We start from the raw sequence: 25,916 nt of genomic DNA, 5'->3' as shown, positions 1-25,916 counted from the left end.
TTAAGGGATAACTGGAATTTTGGTCTTCAAATAATTCTTCTGTAGGTTTAAGCATTTGCTCTAATGTCTTTTTTGGTATATTGCCTTGGTTTAATTTAGTCTTTTTTTCTTTGCTTTTTGGTACTTCAAAAGCATGTTCTGATGAAGGAGTTGGGAACGCTCAGAAACTGTGCGTTTTTGTGATATTTGATCTGTTTCAATTTGGTTAGTTTGGAGCTCTGTGCTTAGTGTTTCATTTTGCACAACTTGATCATTAAGTTCGGTTTGGTTTTGTGGGATGCCATTAGTTACTTCTTGAATCGCCTGATTGTTACTATTTTCAATTGAGTTCTCACCGGATTCTGTATTGTGAGGAATTGAAGTGGTGTCGCCTGATACAGATGCCTTTGCTGGACAGTCTTTTACTGAATGCTTGGTATTTTTGCATATTGTACAAGTCTGGTTGTCTAAATATATCCATATTCTATACAATGTCTCCTCGTGGGTGATAAGAAAAGAATCGGGTAAGATATGGTTGGTTAAAGGGGATATATAGGTTTGTCGCCTGAAGCTTAATATATGCTGGAACTCAGGACTGGAAGTTCCTATACGGAGAAATGATAAGGGTGACAAAAATGGGTGACACCAAATGCTTGCAATTCGGATTCTAAGATTGAGTGTGGAATAGATGGACATACGCCTGAGAGTACTAGTCGTTGGCTGGGTGTGATTAGTCGACGTGCTTGTAAGAGTTGTTGATTAACTTTGATTTTTCCGTGGTTGGTAATAAAATCGTCTACTAATTTTTCATTTGCTAAGTAAATGCACATTCTGTCGTTGGATAGCTTTGAACAGAAAATAATATTGATTGGTCGAATAATTTGGCTTAAACTGTGAAGGTAATCTTCAATTTTGGTGTTGTCAATTGCGTCGAACACAATTGCTTGGTTACGTGATGGAAATACATTAGCGGCTGGTTGTCTGGTTGCGGAAGAGTAGCTTTTAGGTTGTAGAGATTGGTGTAGAACTAGGTTGAGTTGACGTAGATGAGGATGCCATGATGTAGAAATTGATATTTTGTATGCCAAAATATCAATTATTTGGGGCCAGTAAATACTGGCCTATTTTTGAGGTCGGCTATAATATGTATTTAAATAAAGTCACCTTACCAATGTTTATCGATAAAATAACACATTCACAAAACGCGTTTTTAACTTTTGCAAAAAACTGTAAGCGAATATTAATTAGAATTTAACGTCTTTACTCTTTGGCTGCTATGATAAGACTGAAATCAAGAGCTTGATGAAATTCAGATATATTTTTGGGAAGTTTAATTAAAGAATTAGTGGTTCTAGCATATAAATTTTGTCTCACCTTATTGATATCATTGATAGTAAATGTCTCTATATTTGTCTTCTTAAGTTCTTTACAGATGAGCTTCATTGGTTTTTCGGCGAGATCTTCCACGGCTGCTCTTTTTATTGGATTGCTTACGGCTTTTCTATTGTAAACTTCGGCTTGTAATCGGCTTGTAAACTATCGTATTTTCACATCCCTGTGTTTTCACAAATGATTTGCAGGTTTTTTTAGTACATTAGTACATATTTAGTAAAATATAAACAAACAAAAAGATAAAGGTAAAAGTACCTATTCATGGAATCGTTAAGAAGAGATAAGAATCGGAATTGGAATTACCCAGAAAAGCTGGCTATTAGATTGTCGGAACAAGTTTCTTTTCTAAAAAGAAATATGTCATACTGTGAAATATTTATGTTACCATATTTTATGTACGTTTTAGTACCTATTTAAATTATGATTTGGCAACATTGCCTCATTATACAGAGATTAAGTACACAAAATATCAGCCTAAATGTTTAACAAACCGGAGGCATTTCGATTGTACCTGGGAGGCATTTCATGTATGAAAATATTTACCTGAAAAAGTGGGAGGCATTTCGATAACGCCGCCTCAAACTTGTCTATAATATCATGTGTCGAAACGTACTGATTGGTTTCTGAACGTTGTTATAACATATTATGTAAATATCGTGTTAAAGATGCTTCAGGATGGTTCTCAGTTTTGCAGAAAAGTTTTTTATTGTGAAGTACTATTTTCGGTCATACGGAAAAGGTGACGAAAACGGTCCAAGCTTAAAATCAACAATGGTTTCAGCAGGACGGGGCAACCTTTCACACAGCCAGAGAGTCTCTTCAAATACAGCACGATCATTTTGGGGATCGCCTTATTTCACGTGGCAGTGATTTTCAACCACACCTAACGCCACCTGATCTGATGGGTACTTATGGTACTTATGGGGAATGCTGAATGAGACAGATCGATCCACCGTCTGACATTCCGGAATTGCGGACTAGCATTTAAAGATTTTTCGTACCAGAGGGCATCTTTAACTTAACATCGCCCTTTATCAAGAACGTCGCACAGTGGTCCAAAAACCCGAAAATATGGCAAAAACATGAAAGCGTTTTTTGATTTGCATGAAATTAGGCATCCATGGGTTTTTGAGGTCGCTAATTACGAATCCGAAGTCTAAACTGCAAAAAACAAAATGGCGAATGTAATATGGCGGGTTTTTGTATTTTAAATATATTTAATACCGTCGAAATTTGATATTCGGGGGTTGCTGATTACGAATCCGAAATCGAAATTTGAATATACAAAATGGCGGATGCAATCCGTCACTTTTTATTCCAACGTTAAATTCGATTATTAATCATATGACTTTATTTACTCTATATACTCTATATTATACTCTATATACTTTATTTTTCAACAATACTGTATCTGACTCTTTCATCTACCAGTTTACCCTACGATACTGAAGTAACTAAAGATTTACAGTCATAAAAAGTGCGTGAATGTCGCGGCATGATCTGTTTATTCTGCGTTATTAACGATTCATATTGCAACTCATATCGCAGAGCGCCTGTACAAAAAATTCTCGCAAAACCAAGTGGGCAGATAGTGGCAGTAAATTTTTTTTGTATCTTAAAGAGAGAAATATAAGCTAAAAGATGATTGTAGTAACATCTTGGAATTCGATGGAATACATAACTACACTGGCGGGCAAAAAATTTAGGTCACTAGGGGAATTATACACGTTTGATGCCTTGAATTTCCTAAACCTGTTGTCCGATTTGAGTGATTTTTTTAGTATCTTATAGCTTTATTATTTAAGAATCTCAATGTATTAATATTGTTGCTAGACTAGGTAAATGTCATTTTATACCGGCTGTAACAATCATACTGTGTTTTTTCCTTAAAGTTCGGAACACTCTGTAGAATATTATAGCATAGATAAAATATTGAAATTAAAATCCAATTGTAGCCTTAGGCTTTCTTAACAGTTTCTTCTTTGATCCATTTGCTTATGTTGGATAATAAAAAAGTTAGGTACTTTTACAACTAGAGACGTTCTTCATCAATACAGGGTGTTTATAAATAAGTGCGACAAACTTAAAGGGGTAATTCTGCATGAAAAAATAATGACCGTTTGCTTTATAAACATATGTCCACAAATGCTTCATTTCCGAGATACGGGATGTTGAATTTTTTCTTACAAACTCACAGTTTATTTGTTACTCTAAAACCGGTTGAGATATACAACTGAAATTTGGTGAGTTTTAAGAGGTAGTTATTGAACATTTTTTGACATACAATTAAGAATTTTATATTCACCATTGGCGTGCATACGGGATGTATCTAAAATATTTATACCCGTATGCACGCCAATGGTGAATATAAAATTCTTATTTGTATGTCAAAAAATGCGCAATAACCAACTCTTAAAACCTACCAAATTCCATTTGCATATCTCAACCGGATTTAGAGCAACAAATAAACTGTCAGTTTGTAAGAAAAAATTCAACATCCCGTATCTCGGAAATGAAGCATTTGTGGACATATGTTTATAAAGCAAACGATCATTATTTTTTCATGCAGAATTACCCCTTTAAGTTTGTCGCACTTATTTATAAACACCCTGTATTGATAAAGAATATGTCTAATTGTTAAAGTACCTAACTTTTTTATTATCCAACATAAGCAAATGTGTCAAAGAAGAAAATGTTAAGAAAGCCGAAGGCTACAATTGGGTTTTCATTTCAATATTTTATCTATGCTATAATATTCTACAGAGTGTTCCGAACTTTACGGAAAAAACACAGTATGATTGTTACACCCGGTATAAAATGACATTTACTTAGTCTAGCAACAATATTAATACATTTACTTAGTCTAGCAACAATATTAATACATTGAGATTCTTAAATAATAAGCTATAAGATACTGAAAAAATCACTCAAATCGGATAACAGGTTTAGGATATTCAAGGCATCAAACGTGTATAATTCCCCTAGTGACCTAAATTTTTTGCCCGCCAGTGTATTTGGCTATCTGAAAATTTAATTTTTTCAAAATGTATACTTTCCTATTATTAAATTTCAACTTAAAATATACTAATAACACATATACAAATATGTTGATATTATCGGCTTTTATTAAAAATGGCTCCACGAATATCCTCCATTTTGCAGAATTGAATTTGCGCACTTCGTTTTCGAGATACACGCACAAGACTGTGCGTATAAAATATTCGTTATTCGTAACTGCGCGTCTGTTCCGTACGGTCAACTTTGAACTGAACTAGAAATGCAGATATACGAGATATAGCTCTAGGGTTGCCAACACCGAATAGGGAATTTAATTCTCTTTTAGAAAATGTAATAATATCCCCGAAACGTCGAATTTTTTTTTACTTTTGGCCAGCTTTTCGGGTTTTTGGACCACTGTGCGTCGGCGTCGTCGTAAATAATGTTTGTAAAGCTATATCATGTATACTAAATATATAAATAACACTGGTCAACAAAAAAAAATATTTTTTTAAGTGTGTTATTTAGTAAATATTTTCTGTTTGTATACATCGAAAATTAAACAGAAACTTATAAAGTTTGCTTGTGGTTCCTTTAGATTATGAAAAATAAATATACGGCGTTTTGGCAGATTTTTGAGGATCCCTTCTATTTAAGATGCCAGAAAGGGGTGAGGAAGGACTGTGGGTGTGAAGCAAGAAGTGGCACACTGATATGGTAGTGTAAGCGTGAGCATTGGAGTGGAATATCGTGTTTCATGTGTCGCAAGGCCTAGAAATGTCTTCCAAAAAGTGTAAAAATGATTTGGACTGTTTTTGCTATATTTGTAGCGAATTCATTAAAGTGGGAGCCAAAAAATTTTGTTTGACAGCTCTACAAGAAGCTTAAAACAGTTCTTCTTCACAATGGAAATAGATTTCCATCTCTTCCTTTGGCTTATTCTCTAATGATCAAAGAAAATTACGAGAGCATTAAAATGGTGCTTCAAGTTTTAAAATATAAAGAGTACGTCTGGCAAGTGATAGGGGATTTCAACATGGTTGGTTTTCTGGTGCGAATGCAAGGTGGATACACTAAATATCCATATTACGATCTCGTCTAACAGCTCCAGGAAGAGGAAGAATACTGCATCAAGTCATTCAAGAACTACACCTAAATCATCTGTCCACCTATACACCAACCTACTGGCCTACAGACCCTCAGAAATACCCAGATTGCCTTGACTTCTTTGTGACCAAAGGATTCTCCAACAATTATCTAACCATCGAACCTAATTATGATATTGCCTCAGATCATACACCAATAATAGCTAAGATTCATACAAGTATCCAAGAAAAACCAAAACCACTGATTCTCCACAATCAAGCTACCAACTGGAATCTATTTGGAGAAATATTAGAAAATGAAGTAAACCTCAATATATCCTTAAAAACACACCAAGAATTGGAAAATCAAGTACAACAATTTACAGAATTAATACAGTATGCCTCGTGGGAATCAACTCCACCACTGGTCAGAACCCAAAACAGAAGTCACTGTCCTCCTAGTATAAGGGAGAAGATTAAAGAAAAGCGCCACTTAAGAAAGATCTGGCAAAACACAAGACACCCTGCAGATAAAACCAACTATAACAGGGCAGCGAAACGTTTAAAAGACTGCCTATCAAGCATTAAAAAAGAGAGCTTCCAAAACTATGTCGAAAACCTAACGTTAACAAAGGATACAAATTACAGCTTATGGAAAGCAACTAAAAAATTAAAGCAACCCAAAGAACATATTCCACCGATAAGGAAACCTGATGGAAGTTGGGCAAAAACAAATAAAGAGAAAGCAGAAATTTTCGCTACACATCTTGAAACAGTTTTCAAACCTCTCTCAACAAGAGAAGATACAGATGACGAAATTATAGCGTTTCTTGATGCACAAGTACCATCAGATGAGCAAATACAACATATTACACCAAATGAGGTACAGTGTATTATAAAAACAGAGCTAGACCCTAAAACAGCTCCAGGACACGACCTAATCACTGGAAAAATTATGAAAGAACTACCGCGAAAAGGAATACTTATGTTAACCTACCTTACTAACGCCGTCATAAGACTCAAATATTTTCCTGCGCAATGGAAGGTAGCGCAAATAATACTAATCCCTAAACCTGGTAAACCTCATCACGAAACAACTTCATACCGACCAATAAGTCTACTGCCTGTCATGTCGAAAATTATGGAAAAATTACTAAGATCTAAGAGACTAATGAAAATTATTGCAGAAAAAGAACTTCTACCGATACACCAATTTGGATTTAGAGTCAAACATTCAACAATTGAACAGATCCATCGACTGGTAGAATGAATCGAAGACTCTTTTGAAAGTAAGCAATATTGATCAACTGCATTCATCGATGTGAGTCAAGCTTTTGACAAGGTGTGGCATCAGGGAGTACTCTATAAACTAAAAAGGGACCTACACCAGAACATGTATGACATACTATACTCATACCTAAAAGAAAGATATTTCCAGGTAAAATATGAAGAGGAGATAACCTGTCTACATCTCATAAAGGCAGGCGTTACTCAAGGTAGCGTTCTTGGGCCGATCCTGTATCTACTATTTACCTCTGATTTGTCTACGGACAATAAAGTATATACAACCACATTTGCAGATGATACCGCAATAATGGCGGTACATTCAGATCCCGTTGTTGCAGCAGACCAACTCCAAGAAAACCTAAATAAAGTCCAGAAATGGAAGATAAAACTTAACGAATCCAAATCAAGCCACATAGTATTCACTAAATGTCATAGCGATTCTCCTCAAATATCACTCAACAATGCTCCCCTTCCAACGGTAGATACTGTAAAGTACTTAGGCCTACATATGGACAAGAAACTCACTTGGAAAACTCATATATGGAAAAAAAGAAAACATCTTGATACCATATATAGAAAATACTATTGGTTGCTCGGAAGAAAATCCCAGTTGTCGTTGAGAAATAAATTACTAGCATACAATGCCATACTCAAACCAATTTGGACGTAAGGAATACAGTTGTGGGGCACTGCTTCAAAATCCAATCTAGCAATCATGGACCGGTTTCAAAACAAGGTGCTACGAGCAATAACTGATGCGCCGTGGTTTGTAAGCAACAAAGACATCCTACAAGACCTTCAAGTGCCAACTGGGAGTGAAGTGATAGTGTCACACAGTGATAAATATTTACAGCGACTAGAAAATCACCCAAATGTGTTAGCGCTAAATTTATTGGATAATAGTCAACAAATTAGACGCCTTAAGCAAAAATTTCCATTAGATTTACCATTTTTAAGTTAAAAAACACTAATTGTAAAAGTAATTGTAATACTCATGTAGAGTAAATATTTATTGAAATATTTCTCTTCGCGCCATTGTAAATTTCAACAAATGTGTTTATGGTCTGTTTTTTTTTGACTGATTGCACAGTAAACAAACAATAAAAAAAATATTACGTTTGCTTATGGGATAGTAGAGCCGATGTACTTCACTACCAGCAGCACTCATGGTCTAGCGATTTTCAAATGTGGAGCCCTATCATGCTTTAATGCCTCAATTGCATATAAAATTAAGTCTCATGAAGCATACCTTCGTCAATATTCTGACACCTTTCAATTCTTAAAACAATTTTTCCGAAACTATCAGAGGCTGACAATTATTACAAAGAGCTTATTTCTAATATGCTTGACAGCTTCAAAGTCATGGGTTGCAGGATGTCTCTTAAAGTACAAATGCTTATTTCTCATATGCTTGACAGCTTCAAAGTCATCGGTTGCAGGATGTCTCTTAAAGTACACATGCTACATGCTCACTTGGATCAGTTTAAAGACAACTTGGGTGCACATTCAGACGAGCAAGGGGAATGCCTTTACCAAGATGTAATGAACTTCGATGAACGGTATCAAGGAGAATATAATGAGAACATGATGGTAATACGTTCGGGGGCTCCTTGTTTACACAATAGAAATGCCAAAACTGTTCATGTTTTAAAATTTTCATTTGTACTGTTTTTTATATTTATGGGTTTTATACAGGGTGAGTCACCACTAACGCGACGGAAGATTACAGCGAAATGGTAAAAGATTTGAAAAAATTTTTTAATTAGTGGTTTGTAAGTTGATAAAATCTACATTTTAAAATTATTTTGAAATATACAGGGTGTCCTAATAAATGGCGGCGTATCAAAGTTATATTTTTTCTTATGGAACACCCTGTATTTTATTGCATTTTTTAATTGTCCGCAAAAAATAAAGTATAGTTTCATAAGGCTTCCCTATACCTATGTACAGAGTGTTCTGAGTTATGTTGACTTTTCTTAAAATGTAAAGTTTTAAAAGAAGGCTTATTCTCAAGTTATTTAAGAAATTATAAAAAAAATACTTTTACATCTAAATAGTTGGATATTGGTTGAATGTATTCCATGATTGATTATTACACATTTATTTACAGGGTGTTCAACATTTACAGTTTCATTATTGGATTATTCAATGTGTCATATGATGCTTATTTTAAATGGAACACCATGGATATTAATTATTAATTATATTAAACGAAGTCACCTCTTTCGAATGGTATATGGATGTCCTATATCTAGGTCTAATAGTTTTTGCGTAATTTACAATTATTTAAATTCTTAATCTGTAAATCGATTTTAAAACAAAAGATGTATCTCATTGTATGACATCGTCATTTTATGACAGTACGGTCTGGTAATTATCAAAAATATAAACATCCATGTATTTTAATTTAATTATGTTTAATTGTTCCTAAAAATGAATAACCACGTAATCTACGAAAGAGTAGACATGGTACTTTGCATTGGGGAGTGTTTGCAAAATTGTATCTTACTTTCTAAAGTTTACGCTCAAAAGTAGGTATCCTGATAGAAGACACCCAAAAAAGGACGTTTTTGAGAAATTTCGGAAAGTTAAATAAAAATAAATCAGTTATTTGTGATCACGTCAAGGAACTTGATGTCCTGCTTTCTGTTACGGAAAACCCAAATACTAGTAAAGAAAAAATTTCGGGTAAATCAGTCAAACGACTGTTAGAATACTTAAGAGTTTACGCTCAAAAGTAGGTATCCTGATAGAAGACACCCAAAAAAGGACGTTTTTGAGAAATTTCGGAAAGTTAAATAAAAATAAACCAGTTATTTGTGATCACGTCAAGGAACTTGATGTCCTGCTTTCTGTTACGGAAAACCCAAATACTAGTAAAGAAAAAAATTTCGGGTAAATCAGTCAAACGACTGTTAGAATACTTAAGAGAAACCACTATTATCCGTATAAAACTCAACTACACCAATATTAGACCGAGCAGGATTATGATAAATTTTGAACTTATCGTTTATGGACTTTAGACTTTGGAGCAGATCCTGTTTTTTTAAATGTATTGTATACAGACCAATCTACCTACTTTTCATAATAATGGTCTAGAAAATAGACATAATTTTCAGTTCATTATGATACAGTAAACAAACATTTATTTCGTACAGTTTAAAAATCGAGAGTGCATAAATATTATTTTTAAAATCAATTTACCGTTTAAGAAAATTGTAAATTACGCAAAAACTATGACTCCTAGTTATGGAACATCCCTATACCATTCGAAAGAGGAGCCTGTGTTTAGTATAATAATTTATTAACATACATGGTGTTTTATTTAAAATAAGCATCATATGACACATTAAATAATCCAATAATGAAACTGTAAATTTTGAGCACCCTGTAAATAAATGTGTAATAATCAATCATGGAATACATTAATTATAAAATAATTAACAGACCGTACTGTCATAAAATGACAATGTCATACAATGCCATTAATTAACTACATCTTTTGTTTTAAAATCGATTTACAGATTAAGAATTTAAATAATTGTAAATTACGCAAAAACTATACATATATAATAGACACCTAGGTATAGGACATCCATATACCATTCGAAAGAGGTAGATTTGTCTAGTATAATTATTTATTAATATACATGGTGTTCCATTTAAAATAAGAATTATATGACACACTGAATAATCCAATACTAAAACTGTAAATTTTGAACATCCTGTAAATAAATGTGTAACAATTAATCATGAAATACATTCAACCAATATCCAAATATTTAGATGTAAAAGTATTTTTTTTATAATTTCTTAAATAACTTGAGAATAAGCCTTCTTTTAAAACTTTACATTTTAAGAAAAGTCACCATAACTCAGAACACTCTGTACATAGGTATAGGAAAGCCTTATGAAACTATACCTTATTTTTTTCGAACAATTAAAAAATGCAATAAAATATAGGGTGTTCCATAAGAAAAAATATAACTTTGATAGGTCGCCATTTATTGGGACACCCTGTATATTTCAAAATAATTTTAAAATGTAGATTTTATCAACTTACAAACCACTAATTAAAAATTTTTTCAAATCTTTTACCATTTCGCTGTAATCTTCCGTCGCGTTAGTGGTGACTCACCCTGTATATGCCGTCTTTTATAATTAAAGTTAATAACAATATATAATTCACAAATTTGTTTACTTATAAAAGCTATTAACTATAAAAACTAAAAATGAAAAAATAGAGCTTAAAAATAAGCAAACTTTATTAGATAAAAATATCTTTTCTTTCTTTAGTTAGGGACTGTCCATTAATCACGTGAGGCTCGAAAGGGGGGGGGTCCATAAAAAATCACGAAATGTCAAAATACACGTGATATAGTGCGTTTTAAACCTCACCATGTATCACCGAGGGGGAGGGGGTGTTAAAAAATACCAAAAAAAAACATCACGTGATTAATGGACGATCCCTTAAGCGCTGGTTTCCTCGATAGCGGTGCCGACAGGCTGCGACCGTGACACTGCGATGAATGACGTCATAAAAAACTGTACCATGCAAAATAATAGCGGTGGTTTCCAAGGATGCGTTGGAAGCCACCGCTTGCTGAGTTTGCACATTCTATTGCCGCGGTGAAGAATCTTGAATTTTTCACCGTAATCTGACGAAATTCGTCGCAGTGCTGCGGTCGCGGTTTGTCGGTGCCGCTTTCGAGGAAACCAGCGCTTAAGGCATAAGTAATCAAAATCAGAGGTACAGAACTCAGACTCAAAATTCATGTTGACCAGTGTAATCATTAACATTAATTTCAATATTTATTTCAGTACCTACTGTTTATTTTGCTGCATACTGTAGATTAATTTTGTAAAACCAATTGAAATACTTACAGAATAAGCACCAACCAAAAATGCAGAATTCACTCGTTTCTGGCCATCTAGTTCTGTACAATCTTTAACATAGTGGACAATTTTTTTGTCTTGTAACGAAGGATTGCTTAATTTTCTCTTCAACTTCATACAATAGTGATATATCATAGCAAGATTGAAGGGTCCAAAATCTCTATGGAAGCTATCATATTTTATGTCTTTATTTATTGTAAAATAATGGACAGTCTTTGTAGATGTCAGATCTACTGTGCAGTTCACAGACACAAAATATAGTCTGCCTAAAATATTGCAAAACATAAATTACTATAATAAACAAGTCATGACATTATTTTTATAGACAAAAGTAATTTGTACCCTAATTTGCGAATTCGTTAACATCTTATCATCTTATCTCATTTGCGAATTCATTTGTACCCTAATTTGCGAATTCAATATAAATTAAAATGTTTAACCTTTCCGTGACCCTGCGGGGTATTTTAGGTACCCCATAAGCGGTTTTGTTTTTATAACTTTTCAAAATATTTTTTTCTTTAGGAAAAACTTAAAAAGTTGTGACTGGCTGAATGGCAAATGCCTGCGCCAAAAAAATTTTTATTTTTTTCTCCCTCCAGGGGCCCGTTTCACAAAACTACAAGTATTGTTAGTAACAATTGTTAATATTCAGCACTTGTAATCACAAGTTGTTAATAACTAGCGTTTCACAAATAAAATATTTAACTTGTTCGTTACATGTGTAAATTTGTCAGCAACAAGTGTACTTCACGCATGTTAGTTACAAGTTTGTAAATAAACATAACCTTAAAATAGTTTTGTTGACAATTTACTAGTTAAACGTCAGTCGTTATTTATAATTCTGTGACAATGTCGAAAAGCGTCTTAAATGGTACTAAAATTATAATTTTAAAAGAGATTAGAGATAAGAAAGCAATTCTTTTCGGCAGCTTTTCCGACAAATTAACAAAAAAAGACAAAATAGAATGTTGGAAAACTGCACCAAAAATCCACCAGTTTAGGGCTTGTGCCTCCAAATAAGGATTGGACTTACAGCCGTGATGTATTTTGGCAAAATTTAAAGAAAACAACAATGGTAAGTGTTAGCGTTTAATTTGCCAAAGTGTAAGCGTATCTGACACTTTTTTTCGTATTGCAGAAGAAAGTTGATAACAGGAGGAAAACTGGTTCAGGTGGAGGCACAGATTCTAAATTTACAGAAATGGACAAAGTAGTTCTCGACATTCTTGGGCCGGATAATCCAATTCTGTGTAGTCTCGGCATTTTCGAAACTTGGGAGCAAGATCCTGAGAAGGAGCAAGATCCTGAGAACGTTGAAGAAGAAATAGAAAATTCAAACCATTTGCAAGATCACGGTGCAACAAACAAAATTAAAAACACTGTGTTTATTTCTACTGGGAGCAGCAGTGTACCTACTGCATCTTGTGCAAAAAGGAAAAAGTCGAAAATATCTAATGAAAATGACCCAATTGACGAAGCACTAATCGATTTAAAGAAGAAAAAAATTACAACACCAAATTGAAATCCTTGCAAAAGAAAGTTATCTAAAAACATTAGAGATTTTAAAACTAGAACGGGAACTATATGTGACCCCTTCAAAATTCACTGCATCGTTCGATTCTGCTGTAACCTACCTCATAAATGTAGAAGAGTCACCTACCAGTGAAAGCGTGGAATATTCGACCATTGTTTGAGAAGTTATGTTATTGTTATATTTGATTTTTTAATTAATTATAAGAAAAACGTTTTGTTTATAGGAATTACTTTTTTGATTTTTAATTCATTATTATGCTAAGTATTTGTTAAATGTTTTGGAAATTATTTTTTCGTTTAAATTAAAAGTAAATATTGTGTATTATTCTATATTTCTTTATTTTATATTCTTTATTGTTTTAAAGTTACACTGAAACTAGTTTCTATTTCTAAAATAATTTATCAACTCCTGTTGTCTTTGTCTTGCATTCAAAGGAGCTGGTTGTCCGGCTATTTCGTTATCGTCTTCCATTTCTTCATTATCCATTTGTCGGTTTATATTCATTCTCTCCCGAGTAATGTTATACAGCGCTGTGCAGCATTTGAAAACATTGGCTGCATATACTGGACTCAAACGAAAGTAGTTAAGACAAGGAAATTTCTGCTTTAATACGCCTAAAGCATTTTCGACTAAACGCCGTGTTTTCTTATGTGCTCTGTTGTAGGTAGCCACAGCCTCATCCACATTCACCTCAATTGGGGTCATAAGCCAATCTAATAGAGGGTATCCAGAGTCACCTAGAATTATTCTATTTGGAATTGGATGCCAACCAGCTTCCATTCTCTGAAAAAGGGTTGCTATTTCTCAGTACTCTCGCGTCATGAACACTTCCCGGCCAATTTGCACTAACATAATAGATTTTCAAGTCTGGTCCACAAACAATCATACAATTAATAGAGTGATTTCCATTACGATCAACAAAAGCAGGTTCGTTTTCAGTTGGAGCATCTATTTTAATAAGCGTCCCATCAATACAACCTATCACTTGGGGAAATCCTGCTACTGCAAAGAATTCTGCAGTCGTATTTAAAATATTTGCCGGCCAAGCAACAACTTGATGAAATTTTCTTTGGTTAATTGCGTGTACCACTTTTTTTACACATCTACTGACACTTGCTTTGCTGACCCCATGAGTATCTGCTATGACGTGATATTGTCCTCCACTGCCTAGCCAGTGTAATGCTATACACAATTGCATTTTTGTTGCCAGTGCATAAGAGCGATTCGTTGGATGCGCTAAGACAGGTGCAATGTCTATACGAAGTTGTTCCATTTGTATAGAAGTCATCCGAAAACGTTCATTAAACTCGTAAATTGATGGAAAATCACTATTAATTCTTGGTCTAAATATTCTCCTCCTTCTCCTTTGAACAAATACCTCATTTTCATTTTCTGACGAAGAGCTGCTACTAGACAACATTTTTCCCACTTATTACACTTGTCAAACCAACTACCTACCTTCAAAGTTAGATAGAAAATGTTTAGTTCACTACAACTGTCAACGACAAACTTGTAAATTATTCTTTGTTGAACAAGTAAATTGTTGGTAGCTTACAAGTAATTTACTTGTAAAATTGTAAAATTCACTAGTGGTTACAAGTGAATACTTGTGCATTCGTGAAACACTAATAACGAGATATTGTGCCAAACTTGTAAGAATTTCATTGTAACTGACAAACGTGTAGTTTTGTGAAACGGGCCCCAGGTAATCTTAGAATATATTATGTTACCAAATCCTTTTTTTATAAAAATTAGATATAATTTCAATTTTATCTGTGAAATTTAGTGAAAGTAGATCCTGGGAAAAAGAGAATCAACTCTTACTAGCTTGAGTTGAATATTCCTGGATCTATTCAGTAACTGTAGAATTGCACATGCTTTTTGATGCGTGCGTATCTCTTTGTTTTGACTGTTATCAACTCGTAACATTTTATTTATAGAATCTGGTGTTTTTATTTGCGATGGTTCCGTTTTTTGAGATTTTCAAATACCTAGTTTTTACTTCCTTTTTTAATTTTAGGTGTTTCACATTTAGGATTGTTTTTAAAATGTCGAACAGCGAATTTATTTTATTATAATTGTGAGTGTAACTTTTTTTAACTAAAGTAATTAACATTAAAACCTGTGCTGATAAGGTTAATTTGTTTTGGAAACATTATAATTTTTATGAAGTGGCTACTACTCCGTGATCAGGATTAATATCTGTATTTATTTATATTTTACACATAAGATTTAGCTGTTAATAGTCATTTCTGCATTAAATTAAAATTCAAAAGTGAGGATAACCATGCCTTCAGAACTCTGTACTAAATGCAAATATTCCATTGAAGGTGAAGATAAACCCTTATACTGTGACTGCTGCCGTGTAGTGTTTCACTTGTCAGAGGGTTGCTCAGGCCTCTCTAGCTCAGAAACAAGGGCTGTGGTTCTATCTTCTCTATCTTTGTGTTGAGTGTCGTAATGCATTTAAATCAGCGCCCATGGTGGTCAGGATTGTCCAGGAACTTCAACAAGAGGTGGTTAGTCTTAAAAAGGAGATTCAGGAGGTAAAATCTTCCCCAACACTAAATACTGATGCAGTTTTTGAGGAGATAGAAGACAGGAGCCGGAGAGCCAAAAATATTATTATATACAATGTACCTGAAAACCATTCAAGTGATTCTAACATCCGTGCCGAACAAGACAGAAATGAGGTACGTGGAGTTCTCAATAAAATTGGTGTAACCAACAGCACCTATAAAGCCTTTCGTCTTGGTCGACTAGCGGATAAAACAAGACCTCTTAAAGTCGCATTCAATGATTCAGCCCTTGTTATCTCTTGTTTAAAACAGCGCAGGCGCAGAGCCTTATCGGGTTCAAATCTGCGAAATGGAGCTGATCTTACCCTATTGCAACGTGAGAAAGTGAAGGCAGTTTATCAGGAATTGGAACACAGGAAAACACAGGGTGAAGAGGACTTGAGGATCAAGTACTTTAATGGGGTTCTCAGAGTCGTCAAGAAATTCAATAATTCAAAAAACGATCATTGAGATTATATTTTCACAATACTGGGGGTATGTGCACCAAACTTCAAAATTTCAGACATGCTGTGGTTCTTTCTAATTATGATATTATTATTATCATTGAAACATGGCTTACTTCTAAAATCTTAGATGCTGAATTGGGATTGAGTGACTGTAATGTGTATAGGCACGACAGACACTCAAACTAGTTCGAAGACCCGTGGTGGTGGTATCCTTATTGCTATCCATAAGCGCCTTCATTCAATGATGGTTAAGCCTATCGATTCCTCTGTGGAACATGTATTTGCACAGGTCATGTGTGCTACTAGAAAGTTAATCATTGGTGCTGTGTACTTTCCTCTACGGTCATCTGGGTCATTATATGAGGAGCATTCCACCTGTATGTTGGACTTAGCAGATAGATTCAGTGACTGTGAGTTCTGTATTTGTGGTGACTACAACCTACCTGAGGCATCCTGGTATAATCTTAGTGATGGTGTAACAGTTGAGTGTCTGCAACACTATCCAGCAAATATTATTTTTGTACTTGCTACAATTTTCTTAATATGTCACAAGTAAATACTTTGCCTAACCTTAATAATAAATTTTTAGATCTAGTCTTTTGTACGCAGAGGGATGCAGTTGTGTCGATTTCTACTGATATTCTATTGAATACTTACTTCTCAACATCATTCAGCTTATACTATATTGTTACCTGCAGTTAATTTAAATTTGTTTCTTAAATATGATGTCTTTTATCATGATTTTAAAAAATGTAATTATCAGGTTTTAAATGAACATTTAGCATCAATTCCTTGGAACGAGGTATTAGATGTATCAGATATTAATTGCTGCATAGAAAATTTTTACCATATTTTATATGACGCCATCAGTATGTTTGTTCCTGTCAATCGGTTTAAATCGTTGAACTTTCCAGTTTGGTTTTCACGAGAATTGATTGAACTTGTCATACAGAAAAAAATAGCTCACCGGAATTTTAAAGCATCAGGCAACTCATATGAGGAATTTTCAGTGTTAAGGGAAAGATGTAAATCATTACAAGCAGTATGTTATAAAAACTATTTAGAAAATATTCAAGCAAATCCTTCAAGCAATCCCCGCTCTTTTTGGAGACATGTTAATGCTACACGTGGGTCTAACGCTCATCCTAATGTAATGTCTAATGAAGGTGGGGATGTAATAGCTCAGTGTGGTGAGGAAATAGTCAATCTATTTGCCAATTATTTTTCGGGTACATATAATGATAGTGAGTATAATTTACCTACCTTTGAATTAGAGTACAGTGTAGATATCTAAACTCTGGAACTTAGTCTGACAGATGTTTTTGAGGGAATTATGAGTTTAAAAACTACATATTCTTCAGGGCCTGATAGTATACCTGCAGCACTTATTAAGAACTGTATGTTTTCCCTTTGTAAACCTTTACAACAAATTTTCAATTTATCATTGTCATCATCTATATTTCCACATTATTGGAAAAATAGTTTTCTTACACCTATCTATAAATCTGGCAATCGTGAGTGTGTAAATAATTATAGAGGTATAACTATTCAATCAGCAATCCCAAAACTTCTAGATAAATTGGTATCGATAAATCTTACCTGGGCTTGCCGAAACATAATTATTGATGAGCAGCATGGTTTTTCTAACGGAAAGTCAACTGTAACAAACCGTGTCAACTACCAACAATGCTTGTTGGGTGGATTTGAGAATAAGATTCAGGTCGACAGCATTTATACTGATTTCTCAAAGGCATTTGACAGGGCTAATCATAACCTGTTGGTTCATAAACTTCATGCGTCTGGCTTTGGTGAACCCATTGTTAATTGGATTAAAAGCTTTTTGATGGGACGTACACAAGTTCGTATCAACAATTATGTTTCTAAAGAATTCCATTGTTGTTCTGGTGTCCCACAAGGGTCTCATTGTGGTCCCTTGCTCTTTAACTTGTTCATTAACGATACTGGTAAGGCTATCAAAAACTCACACTTTCTACTATTTGCTGATGATCTTAAGTTATTTCGTTACATACATGATATATCAGATAGAGATCTTCTGCAAGATGATGTTAATAATATATGTTTATGGTCGAAACAAAATGGTTTAAGCCTAAATCCGACTAAATGTTCTTGTATTTCATTTGGTCGTACAAATAATCTAACAGCTAATAGATATGTTCTTAATGATGTACTCTTGGATTCAGTTACTGAGATTAAAGATTTGGGTGTATTTATTGGATTGTGCATTGACATTTAGAAGCCATTATCTTAAAATTAAGGAAACAGGATTTCGCAATCTTGGTTTTATTTATCGCAACAGTTATGATCTCTCACCTACTGTATTCAAATTACTGTACTGCTCTCTAGTGCGCTCAGGACTTGAATACTGCTCTGTTGTTTGGTCTCCATTTCATCAAGTTTACATTGATGGATTGGAGAGCGTTCAGCGGAAGTTTCTAAGATCCTTAGCTTATAAAGCACATACTAATATAAGAAATACTGAAAATTTCGTCATAGATTATTCTGGAATAATGTCTCAATTTAATGTTGCTACATTGAAGAACCGCAGGTTGAGAGCGGATATGTTGTTTCTATCTAAAATTCTAAACAATGCTTTTAATTGTCCCTCATTATTGGATAATGTGTACTTAAACACAATACATAGAACTCGACACACTGCACTCTTTTATATTCCTTTTCATAGGACTGAGTATGCTCGTCATTTTCCCTTGTCGAGAATGCTCAGCTTATGCAATGACATGCTACTTGATCCATTCTGTCCATGCATTAATGTCTTCAAAAGGTAGCTTGGGAGTTTAATGATTTAAATATGTGATATTTTTCATCTTCTGTAATTGGATATACTGTGTTATTTTACAAATTTTATTGTTTAATTGTCTTTTAATCGTTGATTTTTGATGTTTTTTGTACATGATTTTTTACTTTTACTATTTTTTTTTGTAATCGTTTGTAAATGGTTTTACTGTCGAAATAAATAAATAAATAAAATAAATAAACCGACAAGAAAGAAATGTGCATATAGACCAGGGCGCATCTGTAAAAATATTAGTACGTTTGGATGTGACTCATATTTTTTTGCAGAAATTGCTTGAAAATAATTCATATAATAATATTTGAGTTATCCTCCCACTCAAAAAGGTCTGGAACATTGTTTAAATAAAATTGGAAAAATTGTTTGTAAAAGGTATAAAAATTTTATTAAAATTCCTTTAAAGGGCTACATCACAACAAAACGTTTTCGATTTTTATAAAAAAATGATCATCAGTGTTAGATAAACTGGATGCTAGCTGAGCCACAAAAGAAAAATATTCGGGTAAAAACCCTTTAAATATAATTATTATAATTTAAATATAATTAAAATATTAAATATAATTAGAACATATACTTAGCCTTCTTAGACCTAGAAAAGGCCTTCGACAAAGTACCCAGACAGAGAGTGTGGAAAGTGCTAAGAGAGAAAGGTGTAGGACATAAAATGATACGAATCATCCAGAAAATATATAGTCAGAATGTGAACTCGGTGATTAGTAACAACAATAGATCAAACACTTTCACAGTAACAGGAGGACTAAGACAAGGCGGAGCTCTTAGCCCAACGCTGTTTATATTGTTTATGGACCAAATAATTAAAAGATGCACAATAGAAAGCAGAAAATTAAATGTTGGACACAGATATCTTCGTAGAGTAGAAATATCAGAAGGAGTGTTTGCAGACGACTTGGTGTTAATTGCAAGAAGTGAAAAAGATTTACAACACAACATTGAAATATGGAACAGAGTATTCATCGAAAATGAAATGGTAATAAACAAAAGCAAGACCAAAGTACTACAGATCGGTGAAGAGAGACAGGAGCTAAGAATAGAAATTGAAGGAACACAAATTGAACAAGTGAAAACTTTCTCTTATCTAGGTGTAATAATTGACCAGGCAGGCACTCAAGATGCTGAAGTAAACAATAGAATAGACAAAACAATAAAGCTGTACCATACAATGAATAAAAAATTTATCAGTAGAAAAGAAATTTCAAGAGAAACAAAAATAAAAGTGTTCAAATCAATCTATAGACCAGTACTAACCTTCGGCAGCGAATCTTGGGTCTTAACAAACCGACAAAAAAGCAAGATCCAAGCCATGGAAATGAAGTTCCTGAGAAGAGTAAAAGGCGTCACTAAATTAGACCGACTACGGAATGTAGACATAAGAAGAGAGTTAAAAATACCATCCACATTGGAGTATATAGAGCAAAGACAATTATGTTGGTGGGGACATCTACAACGAATGAAAGAAACTAGACCAGTTCGAAGAGTATGGGAAGCAAAAATATCAAAAAATAGGAAGAGAGGAAGACCCAGACAAACATGGGATGAAGCAATAGGAGCCATTCTGCAAAAGAAAAGATCAAACTGGACAGATGCCAAAGCGATAGCACAAGACAGAAAAGAGTGGAAAAAATTTGTATATAGATAACTGATACTTTTATAGAATTAATGAAATTAATTTTAGAAATGTAGAATTAGATGTAAAAGTGTAATTTGTATATTTGTAAGTACCTATGTAAAACTAGATATGTTAATTTGGTAGATTAATGTTGCAACCCTACACCATTGTATGGTAGAAGGGATATGATTGTATATAAATATAATTATAAATATTTTTACCCAATATTTTTCTTTTGTGGCTCAGCTAACATCTAGTTGATCTAACACTGATGATGATTTTTTATAAAAATCGAAAACGTTTTGTTGTAATGTAGCCCTTAAAAGGGATTTTAATAAAATTTTTATACCTTTTACAAAGGATTTTTCCAATTTTATTTAAACAATGTTCCGGACCTTTTTGAGTGGGAGGATTACTCAAATATTATTATATAAGTTATTTTCAAGCAATTTCTGCAAAAAAATATGAGTCATGTCCAAACGTATCTTCTTCATCTTTTGTCCCTGGTGGCTCTGGATATTCATAAAATGGTTGACTGAGATCCCAATTGGCCAAAGGGACGTATCAACAATTTCATTTGCCTGATCTGTGGGAACTCCTAGCTTGAAGTTCCTTGAGTTCCCACAGATCAGGCAAATGAAATTGTTGATACGTCCCTTTGGCCAATTGGGATCTCAGTCAACCATTTTATGAATATCCAGAGCCACCAGGGACAAAAGATGAAGAAGATATAAACTCAAGTGAATCTCCAATACCTCTTAGTGTTTTTCATCTCAATATGCAGTCACTGAGAAATAAGATTGGTCTCTTGGAGGCATGCATCAAGGACAAGAATGTTGACATTCTATGCCTTACAGAACACTGGCTGGCAGACGAGGAAATCCAAATAGTCCATATTGAGGGCTACAGATTGGCCAACTACACGGCAAGGTCACAAAATAGAGGAGGGGGTTCTGCGATCTTCGTCAAAAATACTATATGTTTTAATGTTGTTAATAATGACACTTTTATAATTGATTTTTGTATAGAATATTGTTGTATATGTCTAAAAGATTTTAACTTGTTAGTTTTAGCAGTATACCATAGCCCCTCTGGCCCGTTTGACATCTTTTTGGACTCTCTTGAAGGAGTTCTAGGCACATTAAGCCCAAATAAACAAGTCCTTGTTGCTGGGGACTTCAATGTGGACTTTCTTGTTGACAATGCAAGTGCCCATAAACTTCAAGGCGTTCTTGAAGGTTTTCACCTAGTCAAGACTATAAATGAATCGACAAGGGGTAATAAGTGTCTTGATAACATTTTCATGGATCCTGGATTGCCCCTGTACTCTGCTGAGGTTTTTGAGACTGGTTTTTCAGATCACAAAGGCCAGATTGTCAAATTTGAGATTCAAAAAAAGGTTACAGGTTTTACTGAGACAACTATGCTTATTAGGCCTATAACTGAAAAAGGTAAGAACATATTTTTCAGCAAAGTATCGGAAGTAAACTGGGATTTTATCTATGAAGATAACACTGATGTTGAATTAAAATTCTGTCACTTTATGAATATTCTTGAAAGTTGTTTTTTAGAATCTTTTTCACAAAAAAAATATAGAGTAAGATCAGACCAATCTGAAAAAATCACATGGTTTACAAATGACCTACAGGCAATGCAGGAACATCTAAAATTTTTAGAAGAATTTTATAGGCAACATAAAAACGATAATAACCATCATATACTTAAACAATTCAGAAATCAATATAAAAATGAAATTAAGAAAGCCAAAGTGAGGTCAAATGACCAAATAATATTAAATTCAAAAAATCCACAGAAAACCATGTGGAACATGATAAACAAATATCGAGGAAAATCAGGGTCTTCATTAGAAGATCACAAGATCACGCCAAACCAGTTCAATGATTATTTTTCCCAAATTGCCACTAATATAGTTAAAGACATTCCAAAATTAAATATTGACTTTATTAATAAAATTAATTATGTCAATCATACAAACACCTTTTCATTTCTTGAAATTACCTTTAATCAAACGAGGGATATAATAAACAGCTTAAAGAATAAAAATAGCCATGATATATATGGATTTAATGTTAACCTTATTAAAATGATTAAAAATATTATTATAAGCCCACTCACTAAACTAATAAATCTATGCTTTAAAGAAAATAAATTTCCATCAGTCCTTAAAAAAGCAATTGTTACACCAATTTATAAAAAAGGGGACGTTAAGAATCCAGAAAACTATAGACCTGTTTCGCTGCTTCCAATAGTCTCTAAAATTGTTGAAAAAGCTATGGCAGTACAAATAACCACATTTTTTGAAAATAATAACTATTTCTCAGACTCTCAGTTCGGTTTTAGAAAGGACAAATCCACAGTACTTGGCATACTGGACTTGGTCTCACATATTGTAGACTCCTTTCATAGGTTGCAGTTTAATACTGTTCTGTTTTGTGACTTGAGCAAGGCATTTGACTGTGTAGATCATGGAATGCTCTTGCAAAAACTCAAAAAATACAACTTCTGTCCTTACTGTGTAAAACTAGTTCAATCTTACTTAGAAAACAGAACACAGGTTGTGAGGGTCTCTGGGGTGTTATCGGGAAAGAGTGTTGTTAATATTGGGGTTCCCCAGGGCTCTGTTCTGGGACCCATTCTCTTTTTAATTTATATTAATGACCTTACGAGCATTAACACAAATGCAAAGTACACACTCTTCGCCGATGACATCACAGTGTCTTTTACAACTGATACACTTGGGGAGTCGCTTGAGGGTTCTATGTCTGCACAGTCAGTGACCAATGAATGGTTTTGCGTAAACCGATTACTGCTCAATGCAGCAAAAACCAACAGAGTTGTTTTTTCTCTCAGAGATACACAGAATGTAAATGATGGTATGAGCAGTGTCAGATTTCTGGGTGTATTATTAGATCCCAAACTTCAATGGGGTGAACATATCAACAGTCTAAGTAAAAAGCTAGCAAAAAATCTGTTTGTACTCAGGAATCTGGCATCTAATGTTTCACATAGAGTCTTAATAACAGCGTACCATGCAATTTTTCAGTCTCATCTAGCCTATGCCATTTTAGTCTGGGGTCATTCAGCAGAAATGTTGACAGTCTTTGGTTGGCAGCGTAAGGCAGTTATAGTTCTTGCTGGTCTTTGGTATAGGGATGATTGTAGGCAAGCATATAGGTCCCTAAGAATTCTCACTGTTCCATCTCTATATATACTTGAGAACCTAATGTTTATCAAGAGGGGAGGGGCACACTTTGAAACCCATGAGAACATACACCAACATGACACCCGATATAAACACCATCTCGTGCCAGCCTACTGGAGATTGAGGAGGTGTCAAACTGGGCCAGGATACTGGGCTATTAAATTTTTCAACAAACTTCCAGATAGTTTAAAGTGTCTTCCATTAAATCAATTTAAGAGTACAATTAAAGATATTTTGTTAGAAAATGTTTTTTATAGTAATGAGGAATTTCTTGCATTTAAATTTTAGGATTTTATGACTTTAAGCAATGTCCATTGTTAATGTAATCAAATTTAATGTGATTTTAATGTTAGTATTTAATGTTAAATACTCTTAGTCGTATTGTGCATCTTTTTAATTTGTATTGCGTCCAAATCTTTGTGTAATTTTATTTGACATGTGTTAAACACTTGTGTTATTGACATGAATAAACGAATCTGAATCTGAAACGTATTAATATTTTTACAGATGCGCCCTGGTCTATATGCACATTTCTTTTTTGTCGGTTTGTGTCCATCTTTTAAACGCCAACTTTGTATTGTGATTTGGTGGTAAAATTTCAATAAAATTTCAAAGGAGGATTAATTTAATAACACTATTCACTTCAATAACTTCGTATCTTTTAGAAAATTCTGACTTTTAATGTATTCTTCATACTTATCTTTTGATAGTGTCAAAATATTTGCTTTTGCCCTCAAACGCTCATCTCTTTGCTTCTCATGAAAATTATTTGCATGTGTTTGTGACATTTTAAAAACAATCCTAAATGTGAAACACCTAAAATTAAAAAAGGAAGTAAAAACTAGGTATTTGAAAATCTCAAAAAACGGAACCATCGCAAATAAAAACACCAGATTCTATAAAAAAAATGTTACTTGACAACAGTCAAAACAAGGAGATACGCATGCATAAAAAAGCATGTGCAATTCTACAGTTACTGAATAGATCCAGGAATATTCAACTCAAACTAGTAAGAGTTGATTCTCTTTTTCCCAGGATCTACTTTCACTAACAAAGGTTAGGAAGAGTCTACTTCAATTGGTAAAAGTTGAATTTAATTTTTCAAATCAACTTGTACTGCTCATTTTAGTTTGAGTTGACTCTAACTAGGAATGGTCAACTCTAACTGAGAATCAACTTGAACTGTAACATATACATCGTAAATCCCAAATCATGATTTACAAGGTTTATACATTGTAAATCATGATTCGGGATTGCTCCTCCAAACATACAACTTGTCTTGGTTTGTTTATTTGTACAGATTGTATTGATGTATTAGATAACTCAAAACCGTTATACCTTGGAACATTTCTGAATTGATTTATGTGTTATATTTTGTCTGTAATTGTACTGACCTATATGTTATCTTATTCTTTTTTCTTTTTTGTAACTGTACTACACATAGAATCATTTTTTCTCAAACCATTTTGTTACATTATGATAATTCAGAACCCTTTAACATTTATATCTGAATAGGGCTTGCCCGTGAATAAATAAGTGAAACGCTTCACAATGTAACAGAAAAATGAGATAACTAAATGCTTTTTATTTGATCAAACTCATCAAACATTTCAAACTTTCATAGATTTTGATTGACCTTGTGGTATTGGAAGATATTCGTTAAATGCGTAAAACTATTTTTTTTATCACTTAACCATGTAAACTGTAAATAAATTTTGCTATAGCGATAAATAAAATGTATATGGAGAATAAATAAAAATTTTTTTAAAAAAAAAGGTAAAAGTTCATTTTTTCATAATATTCAGGCCCGTTGCGGGATCGGAAGATAAAGTCCGATTTGACTAATTTTTTTTCTGTTTTTCTTGTAATTACCAATCGCAACTTTTTCGCACTATAGCGACACGGAATTATCAACTTGACTTTTTTCCCACCACCCTATTGACTAGTAGGTAAATGTTGACCTAATGATTGAGAAAGAATCAAATCTTACTAAATAGCATTGTGAAGAGTATACTTTTCCTAGTTGGGAGTCTACTTTTAC

The 25,916-nt window shown here is 33.6% G+C and overlaps 1 protein-coding gene across 3 annotated transcripts in view; it reads right to left on the bottom strand.

Annotated features, from left to right (window-relative positions):
* The window catches only part of LOC114336421 (dual specificity protein phosphatase CDC14C-like), a 137,568-nt gene that overhangs the window by 104,421 nt on the left and 7,231 nt on the right, over positions 1-25,916 (bottom strand). For all 3 annotated transcript variants that reach the window (XR_007695746.1, XM_050641587.1, XM_050641588.1), the window contains exon 4: positions 11,625-11,902. Coding sequence is in view for 2 of the 3 variants with exons in the window: in XM_050641587.1 (XP_050497544.1) it covers positions 11,625-11,902 (278 nt within the window). In the remaining variant the exon portion in view is untranslated. The remainder of the gene's footprint in view (positions 1-11,624; positions 11,903-25,916) is intronic.

Source organism: Diabrotica virgifera, chromosome 10, assembly GCF_917563875.1.
Source record: "Diabrotica virgifera virgifera chromosome 10, PGI_DIABVI_V3a".
NCBI lineage: Eukaryota > Metazoa > Arthropoda > Insecta > Coleoptera > Chrysomelidae > Diabrotica > Diabrotica virgifera.
Note: the sequence above shows the minus strand (reverse complement) of the source record. Positions and strands in the feature narration are given on the sequence as shown.